This window comes from Chaetomium strumarium (assembly GCF_033439665.1).
Source record: "Chaetomium strumarium strain CBS 333.67 chromosome Unknown B0T15scaffold_1, whole genome shotgun sequence".
Taxonomy (NCBI): Eukaryota; Fungi; Ascomycota; class Sordariomycetes; order Sordariales; family Chaetomiaceae; genus Chaetomium; species Chaetomium strumarium.
In genome coordinates this window covers 397,311-422,910 of record NW_026944429.1, presented here as the reverse complement: position 1 = coordinate 422,910, position 25,600 = coordinate 397,311, and the positions used below count along the sequence as shown (strand labels likewise).

Genomic DNA, 25,600 nt, shown 5'->3' with positions numbered 1-25,600 from the left:
AGTATGTAGTAAGTATTTAGTACGATGCTACTCTGGCATACCAAGTAAGATCAAACTTCCGTGGGGTGACCCATGAGATTGATTCCCATCATCACTCCTGAGTCCTCAGTAACATCCCCGATCGAGGAAACGCAATCTCCATAACGCCGCCGAGGCGTGTAACAACAAGCTTGCCCACCGCAACACCGCCACGATGGTCAGAGACTGACGCGCGGGATATGCCCGTAACAGGAAATTGAGGTTCGATGATGTTCGATGGGACTATGTAAGACTGGGTCCATCTTCTAGCGGTTTGTTTCAGATTGCGCTGTCAACGCCGACCGTTGAACTGGAAGGATTTAAGCATGTTGTCTCAACACCAGTTCGACCCACTCAAGTGGCTTGGTAATAAGGTAGTATTGTTAGGAATCTTTGACGTCAACAAAGCCAATAATAGACATCGACTTGGATTACCATCGTTGAAACGCGGACGAACTTACTGCTAAGATGTTCTCAGTGGATATCAACTAGTACCAGTCGTGCTTTCAACTAAACTGCCACGGGGGCCAGCTACCTTAGCTAGTAAGGCCGCATGTTGACAAGCGGTCGCGGGCGAGAAATGCCGATGTACCGAGTGGCCGGAAGCGTGCCGCACGCGGACGGCGAAGCTTATGCAAGGGTTTCAGATAGGCCCGGAGCCGGAGAATATAACAAGGCCCGCTAATACCATGGTCCATGGATGGAATGACGCCAGTCACAGAGCCTGTCTTACCCAGCAATCTCTTCTGCATCACACACCGGCTGGACATTCGGTAATCGGTCGACCCTGGATCTAGCCATGGACAACACCAACAGCGAGTCTAGTAGTCCCGCGACCCCAGTGTCGGCATCTTCCGAGACAGGCCCGCAATGGTCATCCACATATGTGCTTGATCTGAGCAAGTCAGGGGATGCCGACTGCGGGCGCGGTGTGGACGAGGCACTCGACGTGGTGCACGCGCTGGAGGACCACGGCATCCCTTGCTGCGTGGTGGGAGCCAAGGCGCTGGTCTACTACGGCGCTCACCGCGTGCCGATGAACTGGGAGATCTGCGTCCCGACCGACGCGTTTGACGAAGCCAGGACGCTGTTCACGCGCAGCCCGCTCAACGAGGCATACGAGCTGTGGCACCCCGTGCAGCCGCAGGTCGCGTCGCTCGTCCACACCTACCCGCGCTTCACGCGCAGGGGCGTCAACTTCTTCTTCATCCTCGTGCCGGCCTTCGAATGCTTCATCGACTGCAGCAGCCCGGCCAAGTGCGAGCGTAGCCCGCGCGGCATCCCGTATCCCACGCTCGAGAACCTCGCGCAGAGCCTGCTCGACACGCAGCAGTACGCCGACCTGGCCGACCTGGTCGACGGCATGGATCTGGATGAGGAGTGGGGCGAGAACCACCTGCAGCTCGACGCGCCGCCGGTCGACTGGATCAGGGAGAAGAACGAGCTGATTGCCCGCTCGCTGCCCGAAGGCATGAGCGCCAGCGCCGCCTTCTCCATGCTGACCGAGACACCCGAGCCGCGGGAGGCCTGGCTGCGCACTGTGAGGACAAAGCACAAGAGGATCAATGACGAGTTGCCGAAACACAGATATCTGACGAGGTATCGGAAGGTTGGGTCACCAGACCCACGCGAGAACAAAGGTCGAGAGGTGTAGATAAGCATACTAGGTACTAGTACGCTCCAATCCACCAGTACTTATATACCGTACCTTAGTTAAAGAGGCAGGAAAATCCCAATGTCGGCATACCTCGGTCGCCAAGCCCATGGAAACCAGGCGCTCAGGAACAACCCTCTTTATATCGGGGCACGGCCCTTATATTGTATATGCCAGATCGGGCTTCGTCCAATCACTCTTCAGTCTTGGGACGCGTCGTGTATATGCAGCGCGTCGACGTCATCAGACCCGGTGCAGGTGGCAAGACGCGCATATCGCCTCCCTCCAATATAAGGCTCTCCCACCCCCTTACGCGCTGCTCTGCGCTGCTCTGTCCTTCCTCGTCTCTTGGCACTCGGACACCAAAGCGGTCGCATTGTTTTCTACTGTCAGCAGTCATCACCCTTCCCCCTCTCACTTCAATCATGAGCTACACTCATCGCAAGAGCAAACCGAGCATTTTTACTGATATGCCTGAAGCCGCGGTAGCTTTCGGGACTCCAGAGTTCATGGCCCGACTTGACTGCGATCGAGCTGAGAGCTACCATCTGAACCATCAATCCTGCCCTATCTGCCAGAAGAAGAACGCAGAAGACTCCCGGGATGATGGCTCAACAAGCTCTGCGGCTGCGCCTCCTCCCTTTATGGACCGTCGCTCCAAAAGGCCCCAACGTCCCCCAAGGAGGTCAAAGCGCGAGCCTAAGTCGGATGGCCAACCTAGGGAGCAGCCGCAGACGCCGCGGAATGCAGGATCTCTCTCGCTCGCCATTCAGATCAAGAACAGCAGCCCCCCGAGTTCTTCCCGCCTGCTGGCAAACCGTCCGATTGATCAATTCCCGGTCCGGTCGATCTTCCCAGCTCCAATTCTGCACATGACCCAAGATGACTGGTGATTCAGACAACGCCCAGAAAGACAAGGGGAATGCACCAGGTTGTTTTGGGATAGCACTGCATGGTTTTTGGACGGACCGGAAGCTTGGAAGGTTTCCAATGCCTCCCATACCCCTTGCCCTACCCCACAAAGTACTGTACCTACCTATGAACTCAACGCCTCAGATATCACCAAAAAAACAGCATCGGCACGTTCCTTGACCCCATGGGCGTCCCTTCGATGTGCCAGTTTCTGAAAATAATCAGGGAAACCTGCATCGCAGTCATCGCAGCGCAGATCGGACTGCAAACAACCATGTCAGCCATCCTTTCTCGACCGTGACGCGGCAGTAGGTGGGTATGCCTCTCGGCCTATCAATTACTACCTGTCGAACAAAAGGTTCCACGGAATAAAACGGTTTATATCTCTGAAGAATGGCAAGCGTTCGGGGTTGCGTTTGCATATAAATCTTCCCTGTCTGCTCAAAAGGATCCAGAACTGGTCGCTCTGAGGACAAGAAACCGCCCCCTTTGAACAACAACGACGACAAGACGATGTCGCTTTTGTGGGGAAACCGAAAACGCGAATCTGAACCGAGTACTTCACTTTCAATCTGGGTCGGCTTGCTGACTCAGTAGAGCCTAGGTTACGTGCCGGAACCGCTCTTGTTGATTGAAATGGTAGAGAACGCGTTCGTGCTTAGTTTCACAGCTCCGTTTGTCAACGCCGTTTTCCCAGCCATACTCGGGTGTGAACCTACCATCGCCTTTGGTGACTGAGTTCCCCCAACGCGTTGCAGATCCGGCTTCTAGACACTGTCGCTAGGAAGCGATCGAAAAGCCGAGCTGCATTGGGCTGCAATTACCGGCAATGCTGAGGATATATCTAAGCTCCTATACCACTCACCTCCCAAAAGGCGCACATCGATTCTCACGATAACCAGGAGTAAGGTCATGCTAGATGTTAACGCCCAGGACGAACTTGGGAGATCTGCGCTGCACTGGGCGGTGGCCTGAAGACATGCGACATGCGCCGAGCTACTCATCGGTCATCAGAAAGCAAAGATACTCCCTGATGAAGACGGGAGAACTCCGCTTTACGAGGCCGCCATTAATTGCAGGCCATGAGGATATTGCGAACAAACTACTAGAAAAGGAGGTTGACGCACTAAGCGTCAGCGGCGTCGACAAGTATGGAAGGACGGCACTTCACTGGGCAGCTGAATATGGATATATGGAAGTAGCGCGGCTGCTTGCCAACAAGGTGGCTGAACAGGGTGGCAACATCTCGGCAGAAGACAGGCATAAGGACACGGCACTGTATAGGGCAGCTCTGAGGGATCACCAGGGGATAGTGCAGATGTTCATGAATCAGCATGCCAGCATCAAAGGAGTGAACAAAGGGAACAAGACTGCACTGGACTTGGCTGCAGACGAACGACATAAGGAGACGAAAAAGACCCTGCTACATCAGTAGGTTATATAAGGAGGAGACGAGAAAGTTATAGGGAAGCTCCCCGATATAGAAAAAGTTCAAGTCAACGCAGAGGTGTACGATGGTCGGGTTGTTGTTGGCTGCTGATAATGGGCACGGGGATGCGGTGCAGCGGCTGCTCGAGAAGGGCGCAAACATTGAGGCGGCGGACAAGGACGGCCGGACGATACTATAGCATGCTGTCGCAAACAGGCACGAGGTCATTCTCAAGCTTCTCAAGTCTGTGAGGTAGTATATTGAATTCTAATTATAATTTTTCATCATAGCGTGACACAGGAGGGGTATGGGGGACAGTGCAAATACATAGCTATTTCTGACTCTTCTAGAGTCTTCTAGTACCTTCATCTGCTTATGATACTAGGCGTACCGCTGGGGCCATTGAAGGAGAATCACACCAAGTTCGAGACCGGTGACCCCTCTCGAAACGGGGCTCGGCAATTGTACGATCACTATCGGGCGCCTTCCGTAATGATACAAGCCGGCGAGGAGGAAGAGCAGGAGGTAGAGATTTATAACGGTACAAAGCTGGATAATAGTAGTGTTAAACTCCTTATAAAATGGAAAGGTCGTGGGGAAATAAATATAGAATCCTTCCGGGAACGTGGCGGTAACGGAGGCGGTCGGCAGGCATAAGCCTTTATAGTCATATAGTGTAGATATCGTCTAAGATTTACCTCAGCTAGGTAATCCTTCTGATTCCATACCTTCTGCTCCTTGGCTATGAAGATTAGATGCTTAGGTCAACGTTAACGTAATGGCATTTGTTTATGTTACAGCCCCCTCGTCCGGTAGTTCGCATGCCGCACTTTTCTGACTAGAGTAGTATCAAGAAATAAAATCTGGGTGGAATCCCAACGCCGTATAGAGTAGATCTGGCCGGTAATCACCTGCTGCTCGGCGATGGCGTGGACGATGGTGTAGCCGAGTTTCCAGGCCCCGGCAGCGGGTACGCATAAACTGGTTAAGGTCGGTACAGGTCAAGTCGCTGCTGGTGGTCCGCAGGGTGTCGGCGGTGAGAAGAGAGGCAGCCGGCGCGGCCGGAATCGAAAGACCGGATCGACATGCTAGAGGACTGAGATTTAGATTAGTTGCCGGACTCTTGGGCACTGTCGGTCATGCTCCCCGCCAAATGTGCTCTGATTCAGCCACCGAGACAAAGGCGCTTATGTGATAGTAGGGGGCCGTTGAACAAACAACTTGCAGAGTAAATTACGTTATGTGGCTCTTGATAAATACCCCATGGTTGACCGGTGCTTTTAACGGCCTCCTGCTTGCCGAAGTGAAGTTGTCCTAACCGGCAATAAGAAGCTGAGGGTTCAGCTTGTCGCTTTGTATGGTGTCTGTCTGGGAACTCTTTGCTCCCTTTCAAAGCTCACTAGCAAATTATCCCTCTTTTCATCAAGGGACTCTAGATCCAGCTGGTTCCACGTTTATAGGCCTTCACTATAAAAACCAAAAACCTTCCCAATTTCGGATCAGTCAACCTCAATTTTGAGTTTTTCGTCCCCTTTAGATTAAGTTAGCTGGTTGCTCCCGTGTGCAACGCCCGCCGGCCTGCGACTTCTCTCCCGGCCGGGTCACCTTCTAATCGCAGTTTAACATCCCGACCGCACATACCGGACTCTTCTTCCCCCGTCAAGCACGCCCTCTTGTTCGGCTCGGTTACACACCTGCAATAAGACGGCTCTGCTCCGCACAGCATCTCCGGTTTTCCAACTGACCTCCTGCAGAAAGAAATGGTCACGGCAGACTCAAACCTAGCATGCCTGGCTCCAGCGATAACTCGAAACTGGGCTTTCGGCCCACTACCGGCACCTTGACAGTTCTACCTGACAGCTCAGCTGCGGATGAAATCCAGGGACCGCCCCACTACGATGCCCAGATCTAGCAGCGTGCCTCCACGCTGTGCGATGAAGCAGCGCGCCTGCCCGAAATAGAAGGGCCAGACAACGCGCTATCTACCCAAAGCAGTGGAGTATGTCTTCCCATCCGATGGAATACGCAGTACTGACGTTCGTAATCTCGTGCTGTGCAGCGGAACCCACCAAACTACGGTGGCAGAACCGGCGAGGTCGTCATCAGAGATGCCGAAGCTGATAATCGAGATCCTGAGCCTAGTAGAACCACCTACGTTGATGTCTTCCGCACCTTCTTTCAGCAACTGACAACTGAAGAGCTTGATGGCGTCTTGGAAATAGCGCGGGAACCAGACTCCAGATGCGTCATTATTCCCAGTCCTCAGGGGCATCGGGACCCGTACAGGGAGCATGCTACAGAAGCTCACAAACCGACCATCGCCTACATGCTATCCTACGCTCTGTATCGTGTTCTCGTAGTCGCCGAGCGCGATCGCGTGCTCAAGGAAGCTCGAGCAGAAGAAAGACGTCGTGGTATCGTCTGAGGAGCGAAGTACGGGAACAAATCTTGTCTACAGGCCCTCTAATATGAGCGCGTCAGTGGACAGCGCTTGCCCTGTCTGTGGCAAGATGCCATTAGCTCTTTTGTATTGGCCCTTGCTGTGTTGCTTTGTGTAACTAGCAGTTCCGTCTCCTCGCTGGAGTCGATAACGTACATGATAAGCGAGTGACCCAGACAAGCGAATGACCCACTCTCCACTACCCTACAAGCATTATCCTCAATTACAAAACAACAAAACTATCAACCAACTACAATTACATCAGAAACGGCTGAATCAGATGCTTCTGCAACCTCCTGGCAAGTGCGGGCATTATGACCAGGCTTGCCGCATACACCACAGCACCGAACCTTCGTACGACCCCCACCAGCACCACTACCATCCAGCTGTGTTTCTTGCATTGTCTCCCCACCTATAGCCCCCTGGCTTACCACCTCCTGTGCCTCCTGCACAGTAAGTGATCCTCCAAGCCGCACACGTGTTTTTTTGGCTCTCCGGCGCTTGCTTAGCGCCTCGTTAGCCTTGCGGAGCGAAGACACCTCTGCCTGAAGGAGGGCCACCTGGTGCATTATAGCCATCGTACCCTTGGTAAGCTGGTCCACAGCAGCCAACATTGAAGTCGGGGAGCTATTTTGATGGTTGGCAATGCGAGTCTTGATAAGCGTTGACTGTGACTCGGCTTCTCGAGGGTTGTGTGGTGTCTGGAAGACCTAAGATTGTGCAGTGCCTGGCCGTGAGGTTGGGGGTGTTGGTGTACGAAGCTTGATATTTAGCTTCGAAAGCACCCTCTCTGGATCGTATGGCACAAGGCCAGCCCCTGTAAAACCGCCCTGTATATTCCTCTTGGTGATAGAGGCAAAGAAGGCTGTGCGAAAGGCATAAAGAAACTCGAGCTTGCTTATATGGTCGATATACGCGCGTACTAAGTCCTCGATCTGGCGACCGTACGCCTGCTTTAACGGCCTAAAGCAGCCAACATCAAGTGGCTGGAGGAGGTAGGAGGAATATGGAGGTATGTAGAGCGTGATAATGTTGTTCTGCTGGCAGTAGAGCTCGAACTCGGTCGAGTGGTGGCTTTCGTGGCCATCGAGGATTAACAACCGGTATTTGCCCTTTGTCCGAGGCGCTATATGGTAGTCGAAGTGCTTGATCTAATCAAGGCCTACTGCGTTAGTAGTCCAGCCGTTCTCGGTGGTTGCAATACGCTAGTCGGCCGGGAGGTTGCACTCGGTGTACCAGTTGACGAGGTGGTATTACGCGGCCAAGATAATGAACGGAGGGATAGCTTAGCCGAGAGCATTGACTCCCTAGATTACTATTGCCCACTCGCGATTGCTAGGCTAGGCCAGCTTAGCCTTGCTCCGGCCATCTGAGGTCGTAATAACCATACCCGTAAAGATAATGCCTATTATAAACCCGGTCTCGTCAAAGTTATAGACATCGTCATCCACGATACTATATTTGGCCTTAGTGTTCTGCATAAGCCTAAACCACTTGCGAATAACGTCTGGATCTTCGTATCTAGCCCTCTGGTAGTCGTATCTACATGTATATCGCGTACGGAGCTCTGGCCGGCGTTTGACGAAGTTGTAAGCCCAGCGTTTGCCAATAGGGGGCGCGTCGCGTTCGCACAGTAGTTGGTTGGCCATATCTTCCACACCATACAACCTAGGCGGGAATGCACGTGCAGATAGCTCATTGACATATTGAACTATCGCCTTCTCTTCTAGATCTATGAGCTTGCGCGAGTTGGCTGGAAGATCGTATCGTGCAGGCTTGCCGGCGCGTCGGCGCCCCAGGGTCCTACGGTCAACCCCATAGATCTTAGCTGCGGCTCGTTCGCTTAGATTCTTGTCGTTTTGAAGAGCTTGGAGAGCCAAGATTATCTGGCCTTCTTTTGAAGTAGAGGGCATTTTGGATGGTAGAGGAAATTTTGTTGTTGAGTGCAAAGATGTCGCGTCGTGTAGGAAGTGGGTCATTCGCTTGTCTGGGTCACTCGCTTATCATGTACGTTAGGAGTTTCCCGCTGGTGTATGGTTTTGGCAGAGGTAACAATGAGATCGGCAATCACATTACCAACGATTGGTTTGGCTAGACAAAAACTCGGGGAGGAGTAGGCAACCTCACGTGTTGGTTGTCACTACTTTGCTTGTGTGCTTACCCATTTGCCTTCTGGGCAGGTCTCTCTGCACTCGCATGCCCAAATCAGACCTGTCCTTTTGCCGCCGAACAGACAGTCGACTTCGGAGGGAGCACCCTGGCCATTTTCTGGCATACAGTTACAATACTAAGAAAGACCCCTCCTTTACAGAACGACTGGCCGAAATAGCAGGGCTACCAGACAGAGAGCGGATAGCCTCTGCAATCCGCTCTGTCTCCGGTGGCTGTCCGCCCGCCCATCCATCTCCAGGGGTTGTCGCATCTCGGCGAAGTGCTACTTAGGCCCCCGGCACTGCTGCTCGAACCCAGCCACCCGCCGCTTCAAATCGGCCACCTGCCACTCTACTTCAGCCAGACGTCGATCGGCTTTGATCCACTCTTCAGCCAACCGTCGCTCCGACTCAAGCCGCTCCTTGTTGCGCACTTCAACCACACGACGCTCCGCTTCCTCGTAGGGGTTTTCCTCCTTATCCCCGACCTCTGTGGTAAACTCCGTCGGGTTGTGACAATGGCGAGCCCTGCGGAAGATAGCTCTCAGTTGCTCGTATGTGAGCGTGGCTATAGGGTTCCTATTGAAGGTCAGGCTTGTTGTATCGTCTTAGGGAGAAGGATGGCAAACCTCGTAATCCCAGCGGTCAACTCAGCGGTTGAGGGACGGCAATATATCGCGGGTAATCCAGCAATACCGACAAAGTCGGAGAGGTACAGGTCGATATGCCCAACGGGTTGTTGATCGAGATTATCATCGTGAAAGAGCTCATGCTGCCGGATCCAATGGCTCGAGGAGTCGTCCACTACCAGCAGGCTTACCCATGCCTTCTTGATGCCGGGGCGTTGAAGGTCAAGGATGAGAACAACCTGAATCTTGTTGTCCGATAAATCGATGTATTTGCGCGCCTTCTCCTCTACATGAGGGCGGGTTTCGGCCTACGAGACTTCGCCAATCAGAGAAGGTAGGGCGCCTATCTGGCCGAACGCAACATCGGGTTGCGTAAGGATTTTGTCATCAATGTTGAGACTAGCTGTTCCGCGATCAACGACCGATTGTAGCGAGTCCCGGATTATCGGTTCATCCGCCGTAGCAAGCAGCCGTGCAATAATATACTTGAAATGATCGTGGAGACCGATTTGAACCATGAAATGTAAAACCGATTCGCTCATGACGTCGAGATACACCGTCCCGGATTTGAAATCGTATTCGAATCGTCGAACTTTAGGCTGGCCGAGTTCAGCCAGCCCGGCGTCCAGCTGATCAGAAAGATCGTATACTTGGGTCGGCTGCCAGTGGAAAGCGAAAGTCGACTCGGAACCGCTCCGGCGGGAGTCGACGATGTGTTGAAGGATCTCCTTAACAGTAGAAACGTCTAGCCAAACCTACAAGGGTTAGCAATCAATCGCCTTTGGCACGAACGGAACAAGGGAAAAAAAAGTGATATACCGGCTCAACAGGACGCTCATCCTCAGAGGATGAAGGCGCCGTCACCCGGTCCAGTGAATCGGAGGTCATTTGCGAAGCCATCGCTGGTACAGCTAACGTCACAATGACTTGCCGTGCATCGGAAGATGGAGGTTCAAAAAGTGCATGCTTACCTGTGCCCAAATCCCATAAGCGAGTGGTCCGAGCGCCTTCTAGCGCCTTTTAGCGCCTTGTTGTGGTGTGCAGCTGGCGTTCTTCAAGCGAGGTGGTCCGAGCAACATTTGAGGCTGAGGGACGTTCAAGGAGAACGCGGGCTGGAGGGACTGTAAGGGCCACCTTAGCCCAACACTGTGCGCCTCTGAACGAAACGAGAAAGCTTATGCAGCTTTTGCACAAGATAATACCTATCTATGCACGTTGGTGATAACTATTCTCGCGCCCCGCCTGAATACCACACTCCATTGGCTCGGACTAACCAAGCGGAGCCGGAGAGGCCATGGATTTGGGGTAGACCGCAGGGCACAGAAAACGGGATTGGAAAGGAGGACGGCAACGCGATCGGGTGTCTACGCCAAACGAGAACGAGAAAGCGAGATGAGGTGAGTACCTTTGGCGCACTAACGTTACATAATTGTATTGGCCCTTGCTGTGTTGCTTTGTGTAACAGTTCCGTCTCCTCGCCACAAGGGCGCGCTGTGCCTCGCATGGGCGGAGGGGAGGCTTAACAATTGGCATATGTACTTGACATGGCAGAAGGACAGAATGGAGGCGGCTTGGGTTCCTACTACAGGTCAATCCAACGAGGAGGCGAAGATGAGCGAGGACGGCAAGGGCGTTTGCCACTGGAAGCATGACCTCTGGACTCGCGCGCACAAAGCCCGGTTCGAGGAGCTGGGCACGGCATAAAGAATACGATAGACACGGAACAGGGGAGAGAGAGGCGGGCTTGCAGGGTAGGAGCGAATAGTTAGTGGTCCGGAGGACAGGAGATGCAGTGACCACACTGAGATTCTCGCAAAATCGGTTAACAATAACTTTTTCCCGAAGCTTGGTCTGCATATTGCCTGTTCTATAACGAAGCGGAATTTGCTCGTGCTGCATGTAGTCCATATAGCCGATGCTTTTGTGTTGTTAGCTTGCGACGTAAGCCGGACAAGTGTCGGGTTGCTTCGGGCCGGTCTCTGGGCTTCGACATGTGCGGATTTGTCGAGGACCCGTTTTCGGACCCATGCCACAAACGTTAATTGGTTGTCGAATCATTGAATTTTTTGGGTGAGCAAATCGGTCGCTCGCGTCGCACCGCCCGGCAAAACTCTGCTTACTAATTTGGGTCGTGGCACAGTCAAAGTGGCTGGGTGGCTGGCGCGAGCCGCCAGCATGCCACAGGAACGTGCCTCTTACGCTTTCTTTCCACTTCACATAGAGAGCATGCCAATTCGCAACGACAGACCAGCCGCGGTTGGAGATTATCAAGGAGACGGACAGACCAGGTCGGGCCGTTGTGAACGTTGCTACTATCCCTCTCCGTCGGATTCAGGACAGGACTAGAACTGATCGAGAGATTGCCCGGAACATACATGTACCTAATGAGGGAAGAGTGGAAAGGTCATCGAGCACCGGCGACGTGCCCTGTCGCTTGGATGCGTGGTGGTCCGGCCCAGGAATGGATGACGACATGGGCGGGGGCCCCCGACCGTATAAAGATTATGTTTGCCCGCCGGAAGGCCGCAGTATGTCCCGCCGGGGATTCGTTTTGTAATAATAATCTCTTAGTTTTGCTTAGTTTAAGTAAGGTAACTATTATAGTCGTCCGCTTTAGTACCCTAGAATATAAATCGAATCCTAGTTAGGTTTATTTTTTTATATTCTTAATAAATTTATATCCTTAGGAATAGCTCTATTATTTAAGGCGCTAGGATTAGTCCCTTTGTTAATTGTCACGGTCGGTATAGGTGTCGCCCCAGTTAGGAGTCGAACATACGACCTTGATGGAACTGGTGGAACGGGTGAAGTGGGGCACAGGTCACGCGACCTACAAATTGGAAATATCTTTGTGTAATACTGGGTCGGCCACCTAGAACCTTTTCCTTTCCTTTCCTCAGGCTTAGTTTAATGGAATTGAGTGTCATGAATAGCTGGCTTGACCCTGTTGAATGTACCTTACCGTCACATAGATGCAATAGTCTGTTTGACTATAATAGAGGAACGAACTTTATTAGAGTTAAGGTACTTACTACGAAACGAGTCAAAGCAAGTATGTTGCAAATTTAGAAGTCTGTTGTCGGAATAGTATAATACATGCCCCAAGGATTCCAGTTGGAATTGTAGGAACGAACAGGGCAACAGTGATGAATCGGTGGTTGCAGCAGGAGAAATCCCGCATGGAGCTAGGACAGGGCACAACCCTGCCCCTGCAACAGGAACATGGTGATTTGAGGATAAGGTAAGGTAGGTATTCTAGCTGCATTACTATCATGCTGTATCCGCAGACTGTTATTTCACCCCCTTATCCCGCTAATAAGGCACTTAGACGTTCGTACTCTCCTAATGCGTTAAGCAGCGGTTGAGATGCATTTCAACGTCCATGTAAACGTTTGCTGGACACAGCCGCTTCCTCTAAACTACCTTAAGTAGGTAAGGTTAAGGTTCCCGAATCCTGATCCCTCCTGCGCCGCTTCGCTCTACCTACCATTTTAGCGAATGCTGGTTCCGGACCTTCCGCTGCGAGTGCTTATAGGAGACATGGTTTGTTTTCGCAATGTAACAGTCAGGATCGACGGCGTGGCGGAACGTGCCTTGTTGAGGGCCGAAACTTGTATCGAACGACCGGGCCACTTGCCGCGCGCGGCGCCAGCGGCCTTCTCGGCTACGGACGAAACCACCATTGCCATGTCTCGGAGACTCGGCAGCCAACGTCCCCAAGGGTTGAAGACGCTCTGCTCCTTCTCAGTCACGTCTAGACCGCGGCTGACACGCCCAAGCACTAGGAGTAGTGCTGTTACGCCGCAGATGAAGCCAGCGTCTAAACCAGCTGCACCCAGACACCCGGGCGCGCAAGGCCATGAAACACTCCATCCATGCTTGCGACGCCGCATCAACACGACGGCCGTACCGGCCCCGGCGTGGTTCGACCGTCTGCATAGGTGGTTTCAAAGAGACGTTGGGAGGTCAAGGGCCGCGAGAGTCGAGACCGCTGGAGTCGAAGACGTGATTCGTGAAGACTCGAGCATGGAGGACTGGGATGTGGAAGTCTCGACACATATAAAAGGGCCTTCCTCCTCCAAGAATGTCGAGAAGAACACAACAGCATCAGCATCAGCATCACAACATCCGCTACCAAGCATCAGAACTCAACCCACCAAGCCTCGACCGCTGTCTCCGGAACCACACCTCGCTCCGACTACGCTTACCAAACCCATCCCGTCTCCAAACCTTCCTTGTATGTGCCTACTAAGGTCGTGGCAAGCCGGCGAGCGATGCTCTCTGAGCCAACCATCCCCCAAACCTTACTACTTGTAGATACGAGCAGCTAACAGACTTGAACCCCGGGGCCAGAAAACCACCACCATGTGCCAATACAGCCACGTGCTCTACCAAGCCTGCAACCACCAGCATGGCACGAGATTTGTCCGGCCGTGCCCGAGGTACCCCAAAAATGGGTGCAGCGGGCGTGTCACCACGGGAATTATACGGGTTCCCGGCCTGTGCCCGGAGTGCCAATACGCCTAAGCGCTCCCGTCACAGGTACAGGGTTTTAGGTTGTTTGTTCAAGGATGGATTGTCGAGCTGGGACTTGGAATACATCCAGGGGTAAACGGCGAGGACTCTGTCGAGCTGGTCCTCGGCAAGGCTTGAAGAGGTTCTGTTGAGCTGGTTCCTTGACATACCTTTCAGGGGGCTAAGGGTTAAGGATTGAGATGTATCCCCTACACTCGTTATTATAGCCTTCAGGTAGTCATGAGGCACACCGCATACTACTCTGTTTGTTCTTTATTTAAGTGCCTACTATGTGATGACGCTCATTTACTGCTTGCTTGCTCAATACCAAGTACCCTCCACTCTCCTTTGAGCTTTAATCCCCTCCACCCATTTGTTGAACCACTATGGCAGTAAAGACCTTTGTGGTCTTTACGTTCAGTATGACTTTCAAGCCCTCCCACATATAAGCCAGTTCCTGACTTAGCAGAGCACATTCCCTTCTTCACTTCACCTGCTTCGTCGCCTCGTATTACACTCCTTTCTCCGCCTGACCTCTGCACACTGTAACACCATTTCATGCTTACTAAACCGCTGACTTTGACAGAAACACGCCCGGGACCTCCCCTTATCATTGACATAATACATAAACGAATATCAGCTCCTTTACAAGAGTCAATGGAAAGATGTAAAAAGCCATGATCCATTGAGCAAGAGATTTTCCGAAGTTCGATGCAAGACAGGACGCCTGCCCTTTTTTCGCTCCGTGTCCATGCCCATTCCATGTGAGACATCCAACCAAACAGCCGACCAACAACCAGACACAAGACGAGAGAGATCTTTAGCAAAGTAGGGATGATGATGATGATAATGATAGAAATAATAGGTAAGAGAGGTCAACAACAGCAAGTCGTGTCAACCCTACCTAGGTGCCTGCCCCAAAACTCAACACGCGCTGCTCGCCTGGTGGCAAGGTCTGTGTTGACTCTACGATAGTAAGAGACGGTCGAGCAGGCCGAGGCGCTCGAGCGCCCGGGAGCCACGGGTCGCCTTCTTCGACGGCCGCGTCAATGAACTTGTTGGGAACCTCCTTGCTGCTCCTTGGCCTTGGCCGAGGTCGGGTCCATGGTGAGGCCCGTCAGGCTGTCGATCTGCTTCTTGAACTACTCCAACATCGGACAGAACTTGCCCACGTTCGCTTGTTCAAGCTCGTCCTCCCAACCGTACAGGTCCGGCTCGTCGTCTAGCGAGGTGACCAGGGGCCTTTCCATGTCTATCGACATGAACGAGCCGGCGCCGGTTCAAGGTTATAATGTTTGTCCGGCGCGTGTTGCCTAAGATGCTAATGGAATAGTAGCATGACCCGGGTGCGGCTCCTCCTACTTGCCCCGTTATCAATAGCGTGCGGTACTACAACTTATACACTACACGTCTAGTTTACGAAGCTGTTGCTGCTTGCCTTGTTGAACTTTTCTTTGGTGGTAGTGGCGGATTTCTAACGTTATAGGAGACAAGGAATGTTAATCCGACTTTAGGCCTCGGGGCCTCCCCTAGCTGCCGCGACCGTCTTCCGCGACGCTACCCGCTGGATTGACCTACTGTGGAGGCTAGAGTAGTCTCTGAGACACAGACTTGATTCAAGTATTCCGTAAGGATGTCGGCTGTGGCGAATGCGGGTGGCTGTGAGGCCGGGCCGCTAGTGCGGAGGTATCTGTGCCACTGCCTTGGTAAGACCGGGGGGAAATACGGCCGACTACCCTCGTATTTGGTCTCTGTTTATTATTTAGGGATCCCATCCCCCGCGGCGAAACTCCCCACAGTGAGGCACCCTCGGGCTTGGCGGTCGTGACTCAGCTCACAAGCAACCTCTCCCGACGTCTAATGTAATCGGCCCCAATCCCGATCAGCGGAAGCAGCAACATCGCAACAAACCACAAGACCAAAACTCGGCTCATCCCTCGAACAAAAGACGCATCCCAACAACCTGCCAAGACCACAGTACCTTACTCAGCCAAACAAACCACAAAAAATGCCCCGCCTGCTGCGCTACAACCTCGCCCCGACCCTCAACGGCCTCATCGCCACCCTGCCGTCCCACTCGCACGCCTGGATCGTCCCGGACGCCTCCATCGACTTTGCGGCCCTCTACGCCGAGTTCGACACATTTGTCATGGGACGCAAGACGTACGAGACATTCCTCAGTCTTCCGGCGCACGAGAATCCGCTGGTCGGGAGGGCCAAGGAGGATGTCGTCGTTGTCACTGGTGGGAGCCAGGGGGGCAGGAGGAAAGAAGGGTGGGGGGATGTGACTGTTATTGGTAGTCAGGGGGATGCGGAGGTGGTGCGCTTTGTGAGGCGGTTGAAGGAAGAGGATGCTGCTGCTAGTCCGGGGAAGGAGAAGAAGAAGGATATATGGTTGATGGGCGGAGGAAGGTTGGCCGGGTTGTTGATGAGGGAGGGATTGGTAGATGTAGTCGAGGCGGCAATTATGCCGGTTGTGATTGAGAGGGGAGTGGGGATGTTTGCGGATGGCGGAGAGGGTACAGAAGAAGGGGAAAGGGTGTGGAAGTTGAAGTTGGAGAGTGTGAGGGCTATGGAGAGTGGGATTGTGATGACGCGGTATCGGGTCGTTCATGAGCAAGGGTGGACATCTGGGGCACACGATGGATTATGAAATCTAAATATGAGCTGGCTCAGTTGGGTGGTGTATGCCAGCGAAAGACTGCACGGAACATCGAAAGCTTCGGAACTCAGCCGTTCGCTCCAAGGCGGCGGGGCATAGCGCCGGATGCTCAATAATAATAGGATGCTTATTCGTAATCTCTGTCAATCGTCGGTCCGCAGCCACATCGGCCGCCGGGAGGCCATCAACGATCTGGGCAAACGTGGGGAGTGCAGTGTTAGTTGAAAGCACGTTGCGGGCAGCTCTTGAAAAGATCTTACGATGCTCGGATCGCTTGACGGGCTGCAGCAGCGGAGTCCATTTGCGCCTTGGAAGTCACCACGGGACGTGATCCAGCCTAGTGTGAGACGGTCCCTGAACCAGTGGCGCCAATCCCATTGGATGAGACTGAAGCGATTCATTCAACCTGCCCTTTGCGCCCGCTTTGCGCCGCACTCCTGCTGTTTAGCCGCGCGGAAAGCACATTGACCTCGCTAATGATTGGTGTTTGTCTCAAACTGCTGCACTCCCTAATAGTTCTGATACGCGCTCCTGTACGCGCCGACCTGTCCAACGCGTTCGCCTTAGCAAGCACGTTAGCGACAGCCAATTTCGAAAGACCATCAGTTCTACAACGCTGTGATCTTTACTCCCGTATAAAGCGTTCAACAAAGATAAACTTTGTTCTGTTCTGCTGTCTAATAGTACCTTTAATTATTAGGCGCTTAGGTACAGGAGCGATATCACAAAGTGGCGTATAAACGAGCCCCTGACTGTTCCGCTTTGAAACAAGCGGGTAAGAAGTCGTTGAATTGTGTGGAATGGGTTGGTCATTGTAAGTTAACAGGAGTTGGTTCCAGCCAGTGCCCAGAATTTGCCTCTAAACCCCAGGTGTTCGTTGCGCCTTCCAACAGCTTCCTCGCTTATTTCTTCAACTTCGCCCTGCTCCTTGCCCTCGTCTTATTAGGCGGTGCCAAAGGAGCGCGGCCAATACACCTTCACACACAATGGAGATTGCTCCTTACGAAGGCATCGAAGTCTTCAATGGGTGGGGCCCCGAAGCTATCAACGGCGGCCAGCATCAGAAGTTCCACCGCGCGGCTGATAGTAGCGGGGTCTTATCGCCGAAAAGCAGGCTATGCGGTCTCTCGAGGACAATTTTCTGGCTGGCCATCACTATCACAGTCTTGGCTATTATCATTATAGGGCTAGCGACTGGGTTCGGCGTAGCGTTGAGCAAGGCGCAGAACGCCAATGCCTATAACAGCAGTAAGCCTCGATGCGATCTAGAGAGCTGGGCTTGGGGACGCTAATAGCTGGTCATTTGTCAGTGCCCAGCAGCCTCGCGAGTACAACGCCCACTGTCTTCTCATCACCACCATCATCGTCCACTCACATATCACCCGCGCTAACACCACTATCGACGAGCACCGTCTCCTCGACATCGATGTCGGGGGGCATCCCGCAGCCGTCTAATATCTGCCCGGGTGCGAACAATACTATCCTGACGCCGCCAATCGGCGACGTGCGGTACCTTGTAGCTTGTGACTCGGATTTCGGCGATAGCGGGAAGCAGACGCTCGCATCGTTCGTCACAGCAACGTGGGACGACTGTCTCGACCTCTGCAACACGATGAACTACTTCCAGGACCGCGCCGACATCGGCTGCACCTGGAACGTCTTGGGAACCGGCACCCAGACGCCAGGGACGTGCTGGTGCCTCGGCGGCGCCGACAAGACGGTCGTCGCGAATCGGGGCAATGTCGCGGCCGTGCCGCAATGAGGTGGTGTCTTTGTGGAATTGATAGATAAGGGCGGGTTCCGGTTGTGCTGCGGCAGGTCAATAACAGCATCAGCACTCGAGGAGAAGCGGGAAACTGTTTGGGTCTGTCAGGAAAGCATATTGTGATGGGGTGACGGATAGTGAGGTCACGATGGGGGAGGAGAGTGGAGTGTGTTCTTAGGGACTGAATCCTCAACTCCGAGTCTAGGAATGAGCATGATTCACGACCTATACCCTGCCGGTGCATGCTATGCAACGTTTTCGATCGAGACGGATCACTGCCTAGGGGGCTTAGTCATTGGCGTTTCGAACGACCAACAACTTGAACCAAGAACAAGCGCCAGCTCCCTCTCGGCTGGCTGAGTCACCTTTTCTGTGCCATTCCCACTTTTGGATCAGTTATCCTGCACTCTGCACCTTGCATCTCACACTGTTTCCAATTACCGACAACCTCATCTTGCTGTTCATTTGATACGCATCAAAATGGCAGCCAAGCACGGACGAGATGATTTTGTTTGTTTGTTTGTTCACCTTCAGCGTCCGAGGCCGGATTCGCGAAGCGGCCCGGCCAAGCGCCTCCAGCCATGGTCCTTGCCTGCGGCTAGTCGCATTTCCTTCGTCCCAGCAGTCGCCCTTCCCCAGGGCTCACCATAGAGTTGAGGCAACGGCGAGATGATCACGCAAGGAAAGCGCAGGGCTGCACCGGTACTGCAAGGAGTTTAGGTTATATCTAGGTCCACAATGTCTGAAGGGCAGCGTCGGTTCCCGGATCTAGTAGCCCAATTCATCTATATCTTGATATAACCGCTCATGCAGTCTTAGTACATCAATACCTACAGATTCCATGGAGGTCTTTGACCCCCGAGGAGATCTCGAGCTGGTTATCGGGCCAGAAAAGACCGTCTTTCAGGTCTGCTCCCGCGCGCTCGCCCGCTCGTCGCCGGTATGGGATGTGATGCTCTACGGCTCCTTTGCCGAGGGTAAGGACCAGGGTGGCTCCGCCGATCCTGGCCTCTAGGAGGTTACCCTTCCAGAGGACTCGGTAGAGGGTCTTCGTCTTGCCCTCCACGCGGCTCACGGCAATCTGACCGAAATACCCCCCGTCCTCCCCCAGGCCACCCTCTACGCCGCCGTCACCGTGGCCGACAAGTACGACATGGTCGAATGCCTGACCCCCTGGTGGCGCGGCTGGATCGATGCACTCCCGGACCCGCGTCCTGATCCCCACGTCCTCGTCCAACGGCTCCTGATCTTCTGCCTCCTCGGAGATGAATGCCGCTATCGGATGACTCTCAAAATACTTCTCTCCTGCTCGAGGAGGGATCCAAAATCTGGAAGCATTTGGTCGGACCGCCAGGAATACGACCTGCGGCAGGACAGCGACTTGGACTATCTAGAGATATCCCGTAAGTCTGGTATCTGTTTCCAATATCTGGAGGTGATGGCCGTTACTGACGATCGACCCGATGGGAATTCAGCGCACTTGGAATCTGCACGACATACATTGTTCTCTGCGGTGGGCAAGCATATGCGGCACGCGATGGAGCGACTTATAAATCATGAGGCCAGTTGCTGCAAAAGCAAACGCAATAAGAAGTGGAAGCGCACTTGTGACTGCGCCATGCTCGGCGCTGTGCTCCGCATGGCAACGGCCATGGAAGTCGAGGCTTGGTTCGAGCGGGGGCGAGACGACGACTTCAGCGTTCACACCTCGGACTCCTTGTTCAGCCTGATCGTCCAGCTGGAGAATATGCGCCATTCTGTCATCGACGAGTCCGGAATGTCCGGGAAACAAAACGGTGCCCACCGAACCTGCACCCCATGGCCACCCTTCGAAATCATCGACATCTGGGCAGAGCACCCGGTGGAGGACCTCTTTCCCATCAACCCATCACAGTTCTTGACTCGTGCGTTGAAAGCTGAATTGCTTCCTCGGAACGCGTCTGATGAATGTATGAGACGTGGCGCGCGGGGTGGTGCCGCTGCCAGGAGCTCGGAAACCAATGCTTGAAGATCGGAACGGAGGGGCGCAGACACCAGGATCACTACGTGAGGAACACCGTTGATCGGCCTAACATGCGCTCCCAGGCTGTGATCGGCTAGCTATTGGCGGTACTGATGGCCCTAGATAAGTTGTATTGGAGCTTGACTGGAGGGTGTCTAAGTTTTAGCGTGTATAATTGTAGCGAACCAGTACGTTAGCGTCTATACTTTTCCAATACCATCCATGTACAAGCGCTGGAACATACTAGAGATATTTACTGTCGTCACAACGTAAGCTTGACTAACAGGGCTAATGATAAGAGAGGCAAATGCAAGCGCAGAACCGCCTGAGCCCACAATGTGTATATACTTTACTTGAACCGTCCTGGCGGCATCTAATATAGGGAAGTCAGAGTCAACGTTAACACCATGCCCGAGTCCCTCCCAAGCCGCCGGCAGCCGTTTCCATCGACCATTCCGCCAACCATCATCGTACAAAACACTGCTAGTGCGTATCAACGCGTCTCTCAGATGATCGACTCAACATTTACATGGCCACCCGCACAGTCCGCCGCCGCCTCATCCTCCCTGCCACCCCGCCGGCCCTGGCTTGTCCCTGGGCCTGGGCGGCCTGCTGCTGTTGTTGTCGTTGCTGCTGCTGGATAAGCTTGAGAATCTCTTCGAGGTCAGCGATAGTCGCGGCGCCGTTGTTGCCCGCAGCTGCGTTGCCATGGTCGTTGTTGGCGTTTCCGTTCCGGTTGTTGCCATTGGCTTTGCCTCGGCCGTTGCCCTTGCCGTCACCCTTGCCCTTGCCCTTGCCATTTCCCTTGCCTCTGCCCTTGCCGTTACCCTTCCCCCTGCCATTGTTGTTATTATCGGTGCCGTTGTTGCCGATGGTGCCGTTGACGATGGGCGGGGGGACGTTGGCGATGTCCGTGGCTGTTGCTACTGCCTCGTCCGCGGCCTTGGTGGCAGTAGCGGTTGCAGTGGGGGTAGCGCCGGCTCCAGCGCCTTGCCCGGCTCCCTTTCCGGCTCCCTCTCCCTTTCCAGCTCCAGCTCCGGCACCTGCACCGGCGCCGGCTCCACCTCCTAGGTTACCGAGGAGGTTGCCGAGGAGACCCTGGATCTGACCCAGGACATCGGTGTTCTGGCCTTGGCCTTGGTTCTGGCCTCCAAGGAGGTTCTGGAGCTGGTCGAGGAGGTTGTTCTGCCCCTGAGCCCCTCCAGCGACACCTTGGAGCAGGTTCTGGAGCTGAGCGAGAAGGTCCTGGTTCTGATTCTGGTTTTGGGCTCCTCCGCCAAGCAGCGGAGTCAGGAGCTGTCTTGGTTGAACCTGCGCGGTGTAGGCGCTGCCGACGAAAAGAGTGGCCACGACAGCCTGCCGCCAGGAGAAGGTTGTTGGTGCCATTGTGGGCTGTGTAGTGGAAAGATTGATATAGGAGCGGTTGAAGTACAATGAATGGAGAACCAGCTCAAAGGTCTACGCAGTAGACGGAGAGAAAAGAATAGAGGAAAAGGCGTGTGTGGAGGGAGAAGTCCAGAAGATGGTCCCAGATGGGGGAGAAGGGGAAGCAGTAGATATAAGCTTATTGCAGATTCAAATAAAGTTCATGATACCCACACCTTACCCCTGTGCACGGGGTGCCAAGTCACGGAAACACAACCGAGACATCAGATGCTTGCACAAGCTGTCGAGTTAGACCGAAGGCTAATCCAGACCATCCAGGCACCGAAAATTTGTGAGCGGACTTCCCGGATTCCTGCTCCGGCGCAGCTACGCCCAGCGTCGATCAGTCTGTTCTGAGACCCGGTGTCTGGGGTTTACCAGGTTCAATCTCTTGGAAGTTCTGGAACAGCATTGAATCTGCCGCCTCCGATCACTGCGATCAGGAGATCCCTGCGGTTGCGGGGTGGCTGCTGCGTTTCTTTTTTGCCAAGCCCCTGAACCGTTTCAAGGATGATACCTTCGTTCTGCTGCCGGTCCGGTTTCGTCTCATGAGTTAGGGCACCAATCAATGGTTGAATTGCTTACCGAGGAGAAGGCAAAGTCTAAATCGACTCAACTTTCAGCATGACTGAATCCATCATCTGATCGTTGACCATGGCATGAACGAACGTGCTGATGAATGCTTTGCGTGGGTTGGAAACTTGAGAAGGTGCCACCGCGAAAAGGGGGGGAGGATTTTCAGTAACAGGAAAACTGGATATTGGGGGTTCTGGGTTCTGGGACTTTTCCCTCCCCTACAGCGCAGTTACGGTTTACCCTGCAATGCATATCTTGGGTCTGGGGTCTGATGCCCGACCTTCCTATTACATCGATCAACTCAACCATCCTTGGCATTATCGCCGTGACCAGCCTTGTTTACGTACCTACCTTAGTTATCATTCTCCATGTTTCCCCTAATTCCGTCCGAACTGCGTTTCGAGTCATCTGCACCAGACCACTACTACTGGTACTATCCAGAATGCGCTCCATACGACAACAAGTGTGAACCTACCAGGTAACTAAACAATCACAATGTTCTCAACAGCCCCATCGTATCCACATTCACCCATGAGCCTCTCTGCATAGTAACTCGTTGGTACCCGCACGAGCAATTCGCTGGAACTCGCAGCGAACCAGTGAACGGCGACCCAAAGTTTGCGATCTCGATTCCCACCCCAAGGCGACTGCCTCCTCGCTTGTCACCGTCTCATTTTAGCATGACGATGATCCTGTACGTGGAGTGGCCTGTGCCGTTCACTTCGAAGTCGAGCATGCCGTTATACTACTCTTGCCAGTCTTTGGGCAGGATCAAGTTGGTGCGGCTGAGGGGCTGGTTGGCCTTGATGGGCGGGAGCGCGCTGGTGACACTGAGCAGACATTCGAGCAGAACAACCGGGAGGCACACCCAAGCAGTTGTTCCTCCTGAAATCAGGGGCAGGTATCATAAGCTAGGCAAGGTACTGGAAGTGTCAGTACAGCAGGAACAGGGGCAGAGGACTGGAAACAGGCTCTCCATGTACAGTACATACCTAAGGTACATAAGGACCCAAGGACCCAGACCTTCTCAGACTCTTCAAGCACGCAATACAACCTGTGTGACCCCCTATGTCCAACAGCTCCTAAGCTGCTGTCCTTGTCGACCAGCACACTTACTGATATCTGTGTTCTTCTGTTGAACTAAGACATTGTGATCTGTACGTTCACTGTTCCTTTCAAACCCTCCACATATAAGCCAATTCCCTGGCTTAACTGGGCACTTCAACCTCTCTTCTTCTACACACAACACATTTTCCCATGCCTTTGACCTGCAGACTGCACTATAGGCTATAGGTATCCCAAGTGTAATGTACACTTCAACATCAGATACTCGGCACCTGTTGGTCAGTCTTAGAGATCCTAGGCTTATTTGGGAATCTGTTTGCAAAACTTAAACTCCATTACCATACCGCTGCCCGGAATCATTCTACTGCTTCTGGCCAGCCAATCTACTATTAGGAAAATGAGCCATTCTTACTCCCCTAGCTTTTAACCCGGATCGGCGATCGACCGCGAAGCTTGGAGTAATAGCATGCCTGACCACACTCACCTCAGTAGAAGTCCACCCGTGGAAATGTTCGCTTCGCAAAGACGGATATAGCGCACCTGAACACTCTTATCCGCCTTCTCGCCAAGGAGAAGAAGTGGGAGGACCTTGCACCCTTCCTCCACAGGCTCTGGGCGAGCCACGAGGCCCAGCGTGACTGGTCCGATTTGGGCACTTCGACCCTGGCCCGCCAGTATATCCTGGCGCATCAGGCAGTAGGCGAAAGCAAAGCTTCCCGCACGGCTGAGCGCCTTGTTTACAACTGCCGCCGTGTACGCGGGCTACTTGACCCCGTCACGCTCGATATGTCGGTCTTGTTGGCCCGGTTGTACACGGACACCGCGCAGCGCTACCAGCAGCAGCAACAGAGCGGGAAGAAGGGCCGTGGAGCAGTGACGAGGGAGACGGTCAATCGCTACTACAAGAAAGCTGCCGCCATTCACGGAAACATCTTGCGCGTCTTCAGCGACCCGGCTTACGCCGCCGTGAATGGAGGCTCATTTATGGACGGCTCGGACAGACATATCCACGTCGACCTCTCTCCAGATATCGACGGGAATCTCCCTTCGCCGCTAGGTCGCGTACACAGCTACCCTCCTTATGAAAAGTACTACCCCGAGCTACAGGAAGACGTCAGCCCGCGGGTCCGGCAACATCTACACCTCCTGAAACTCGCTGTCCAACGGCTGGGTGCCTGGTCCAAGAACTACGCCGAGTACGAACAGCTCAACGACGATTTATTCCGCACCTGTGGCGCTCATCTGCAGGCCGTCGAGGGTGTTGACAAGTGGGATCTCAAGCGGTTTGGCAAAGGTAAGGCCGAGGCCGACGATGATCTATTGCATCTGGATGATATGAGCAATTGGGACATGCTCCATATAGTCTATTGAGGACCATTGACTCGCCGAGGTCTGGGCAATTTGGGAGACCTATCGACGCTTCAAGGCATGGGGTAGGTTGTGAGAAGCAGTCATGGCGGAGGATGACGGAGACTTCAAAAGTTCTGTCCCAATTATTCACCATTCCACATCACTCCTTAGGCTTCCTGAGTTGGCGGAATCCTGGCTCAGAGATTGTATATACTGTACATGTATGCTTGCGCCTCTTACTAGTAGCTGTCTCCACCAGAATGCAGGCATACTCGCTTTTTTCTTGTGTCGGAAAGGGGTTGGATATAGGAATGATGGAACACCAGCTTGCTTATTCCGTGCCTCAGCCTCCCGGTGTGAGTGACGGCTCCGGTCTACACACTAAGAAGAGTGCCCAATGAATGGACCCTGACTCGATGTCGTATGTACTTGTACGCACCTTTGATGCCTCATCCGGCTTTAGTCCAGCCTCCCAACCAGCCCCTTTTTGTGGCTGGTGGCACTCGCGGTATGCTTCTGGCACAGAAACAGTGACGATCGGTAATACGTAGGTTTGTAGCGTAACTGTGCTTTGTGTAGGGAGGCCCACTAGTGTAAGCATGTCCGAAAGGTTCCATTATTACGCTGCTATGCCTCGGCCAGTTCTCGCACTCGGACCACACAGCAACAACAACAACAACAACGAACTGTGCGGCGGTTTGAGCAAGTTTCCCGCCGCTTTCTGAGCCTCCCCGGCCTGTATGCCAAGCCCCCATGTTACCATTTTCGGCCGACCCCTTCAACCCAAACGGCCCGCGATTGGCTTGCGCCGAAGAGACCCCCCCCCCGGCTGGGTTCCCCATGGTCTGGAACATTGAAGCTTTGCATGTTTGCACGTTCCAACCCGCCAACCTGGTTGAGCATTTCGGTAAGCGTTTATGTATAGTAGAGCATGGACTTTTTTATGTAGGAATGGATTGCAGCCGAGCAGGTGGCGGCAAATGTGCTCAATTGGCGTGATTTATTAGC

The 25,600-nt window shown here is 53.5% G+C and overlaps 9 protein-coding genes across 9 annotated transcripts; 7 read left to right on the top strand and 2 right to left on the bottom strand.

The window, feature by feature from the left end:
- The first annotated feature begins 1,255 nt into the window (after nt 1-1,255).
- Nucleotides 1,256-1,731, top strand: B0T15DRAFT_515521 (uncharacterized protein). Its single transcript, XM_062868201.1, has one exon. The coding sequence runs from the start codon at nt 1,382-1,384 to the stop codon at nt 1,670-1,672; it is 291 nt and encodes a 96-aa protein (XP_062725225.1). The 5' UTR covers nt 1,256-1,381; the 3' UTR covers nt 1,673-1,731.
- A 1,886-nt stretch (nt 1,732-3,617) lies between these two features.
- On the top strand, nt 3,618-4,212 carry B0T15DRAFT_387191 (ankyrin repeat-containing domain protein; the record flags this gene model as incomplete). Its single annotated transcript, XM_062864367.1, has 2 exons — nt 3,618-3,935; nt 4,081-4,212. The coding sequence occupies 2 exons, from the start codon at nt 3,618-3,620 to the stop codon at nt 4,210-4,212; spliced, it is 450 nt and encodes a 149-aa protein (XP_062725224.1).
- Nucleotides 4,213-8,542: 4,330 nt separating this feature from the next.
- On the bottom strand, nt 8,543-10,132 carry B0T15DRAFT_545205 (uncharacterized protein; the record flags this gene model as incomplete). Its single annotated transcript, XM_062870124.1, has 4 exons — nt 8,543-9,182; nt 9,233-9,540; nt 9,595-9,987; nt 10,052-10,132. 4 exons carry the CDS (start codon nt 10,130-10,132, stop codon nt 8,888-8,890), a joined length of 1,077 nt encoding a protein of 358 aa, XP_062725223.1. The 3' UTR covers nt 8,543-8,887.
- A 2,381-nt stretch (nt 10,133-12,513) lies between these two features.
- Nucleotides 12,514-14,001, top strand: B0T15DRAFT_515497 (uncharacterized protein). The gene has a single exon (XM_062868200.1). The coding sequence runs from the start codon at nt 12,731-12,733 to the stop codon at nt 13,547-13,549; it is 819 nt and encodes a 272-aa protein (XP_062725222.1). The 5' UTR covers nt 12,514-12,730; the 3' UTR covers nt 13,550-14,001.
- Nucleotides 14,002-15,374: 1,373 nt separating this feature from the next.
- On the top strand, nt 15,375-16,859 carry B0T15DRAFT_515496 (dihydrofolate reductase-like domain-containing protein). Its single transcript, XM_062868199.1, has 2 exons — nt 15,375-16,601; nt 16,670-16,859. The coding sequence occupies exon 1, from the start codon at nt 15,756-15,758 to the stop codon at nt 16,398-16,400; it is 645 nt and encodes a 214-aa protein (XP_062725221.1). The 5' UTR covers nt 15,375-15,755; the 3' UTR covers nt 16,401-16,601; nt 16,670-16,859.
- A 66-nt stretch (nt 16,860-16,925) lies between these two features.
- On the top strand, nt 16,926-18,547 carry B0T15DRAFT_515495 (uncharacterized protein). The gene is made up of 3 exons (XM_062868198.1): nt 16,926-17,184; nt 17,249-17,657; nt 17,720-18,547. Exons 2-3 carry the CDS (start codon nt 17,396-17,398, stop codon nt 18,169-18,171), a joined length of 714 nt encoding a protein of 237 aa, XP_062725220.1. The 5' UTR covers nt 16,926-17,184; nt 17,249-17,395; the 3' UTR covers nt 18,172-18,547.
- A 47-nt stretch (nt 18,548-18,594) lies between these two features.
- Nucleotides 18,595-20,303, top strand: B0T15DRAFT_545201 (uncharacterized protein; the record flags this gene model as incomplete). Its single annotated transcript, XM_062870123.1, has 4 exons — nt 18,595-19,151; nt 19,206-19,577; nt 19,650-20,078; nt 20,260-20,303. Exons 1-4 carry the CDS (start codon nt 19,016-19,018, stop codon nt 20,301-20,303), a joined length of 981 nt encoding a protein of 326 aa, XP_062725219.1. The 5' UTR covers nt 18,595-19,015.
- Nucleotides 20,304-20,701: 398 nt separating this feature from the next.
- B0T15DRAFT_488167 (uncharacterized protein) lies at nt 20,702-21,562 on the bottom strand (the record flags this gene model as incomplete). Its single annotated transcript, XM_062866478.1, has 1 exon — nt 20,702-21,562. One exon carries the CDS (start codon nt 21,560-21,562, stop codon nt 20,702-20,704), a length of 861 nt encoding a protein of 286 aa, XP_062725218.1.
- A 2,559-nt stretch (nt 21,563-24,121) lies between these two features.
- On the top strand, nt 24,122-24,508 carry B0T15DRAFT_384179 (uncharacterized protein; the record flags this gene model as incomplete). Its single annotated transcript, XM_062864267.1, has 1 exon — nt 24,122-24,508. A coding segment is annotated over one exon (387 nt), but the record flags the coding sequence as incomplete, so codon positions are not given.
- Nucleotides 24,509-25,600: the final 1,092 nt, after the last annotated feature.

Coding starts and splice junctions, on each gene's coding strand:
- B0T15DRAFT_515495 (XM_062868198.1), top strand. CDS start 17,396: ATGGAGATTGCTCCTTACGAAGGCATCGAAGTCTTCAATGGGTGGGGC. Junction 17,658..17,719: donor CGCCAATGCCTATAACAGCA/GTAAGCCTCGAT, acceptor GTCATTTGTCAG/TGCCCAGCAGCCTCGCGAGT.
- B0T15DRAFT_515497 (XM_062868200.1), top strand. CDS start 12,731: ATGCTGGTTCCGGACCTTCCGCTGCGAGTGCTTATAGGAGACATGGTT.
- B0T15DRAFT_515521 (XM_062868201.1), top strand. CDS start 1,382: ATGGATCTGGATGAGGAGTGGGGCGAGAACCACCTGCAGCTCGACGCG.
- B0T15DRAFT_515496 (XM_062868199.1), top strand. CDS start 15,756: ATGCCCCGCCTGCTGCGCTACAACCTCGCCCCGACCCTCAACGGCCTC.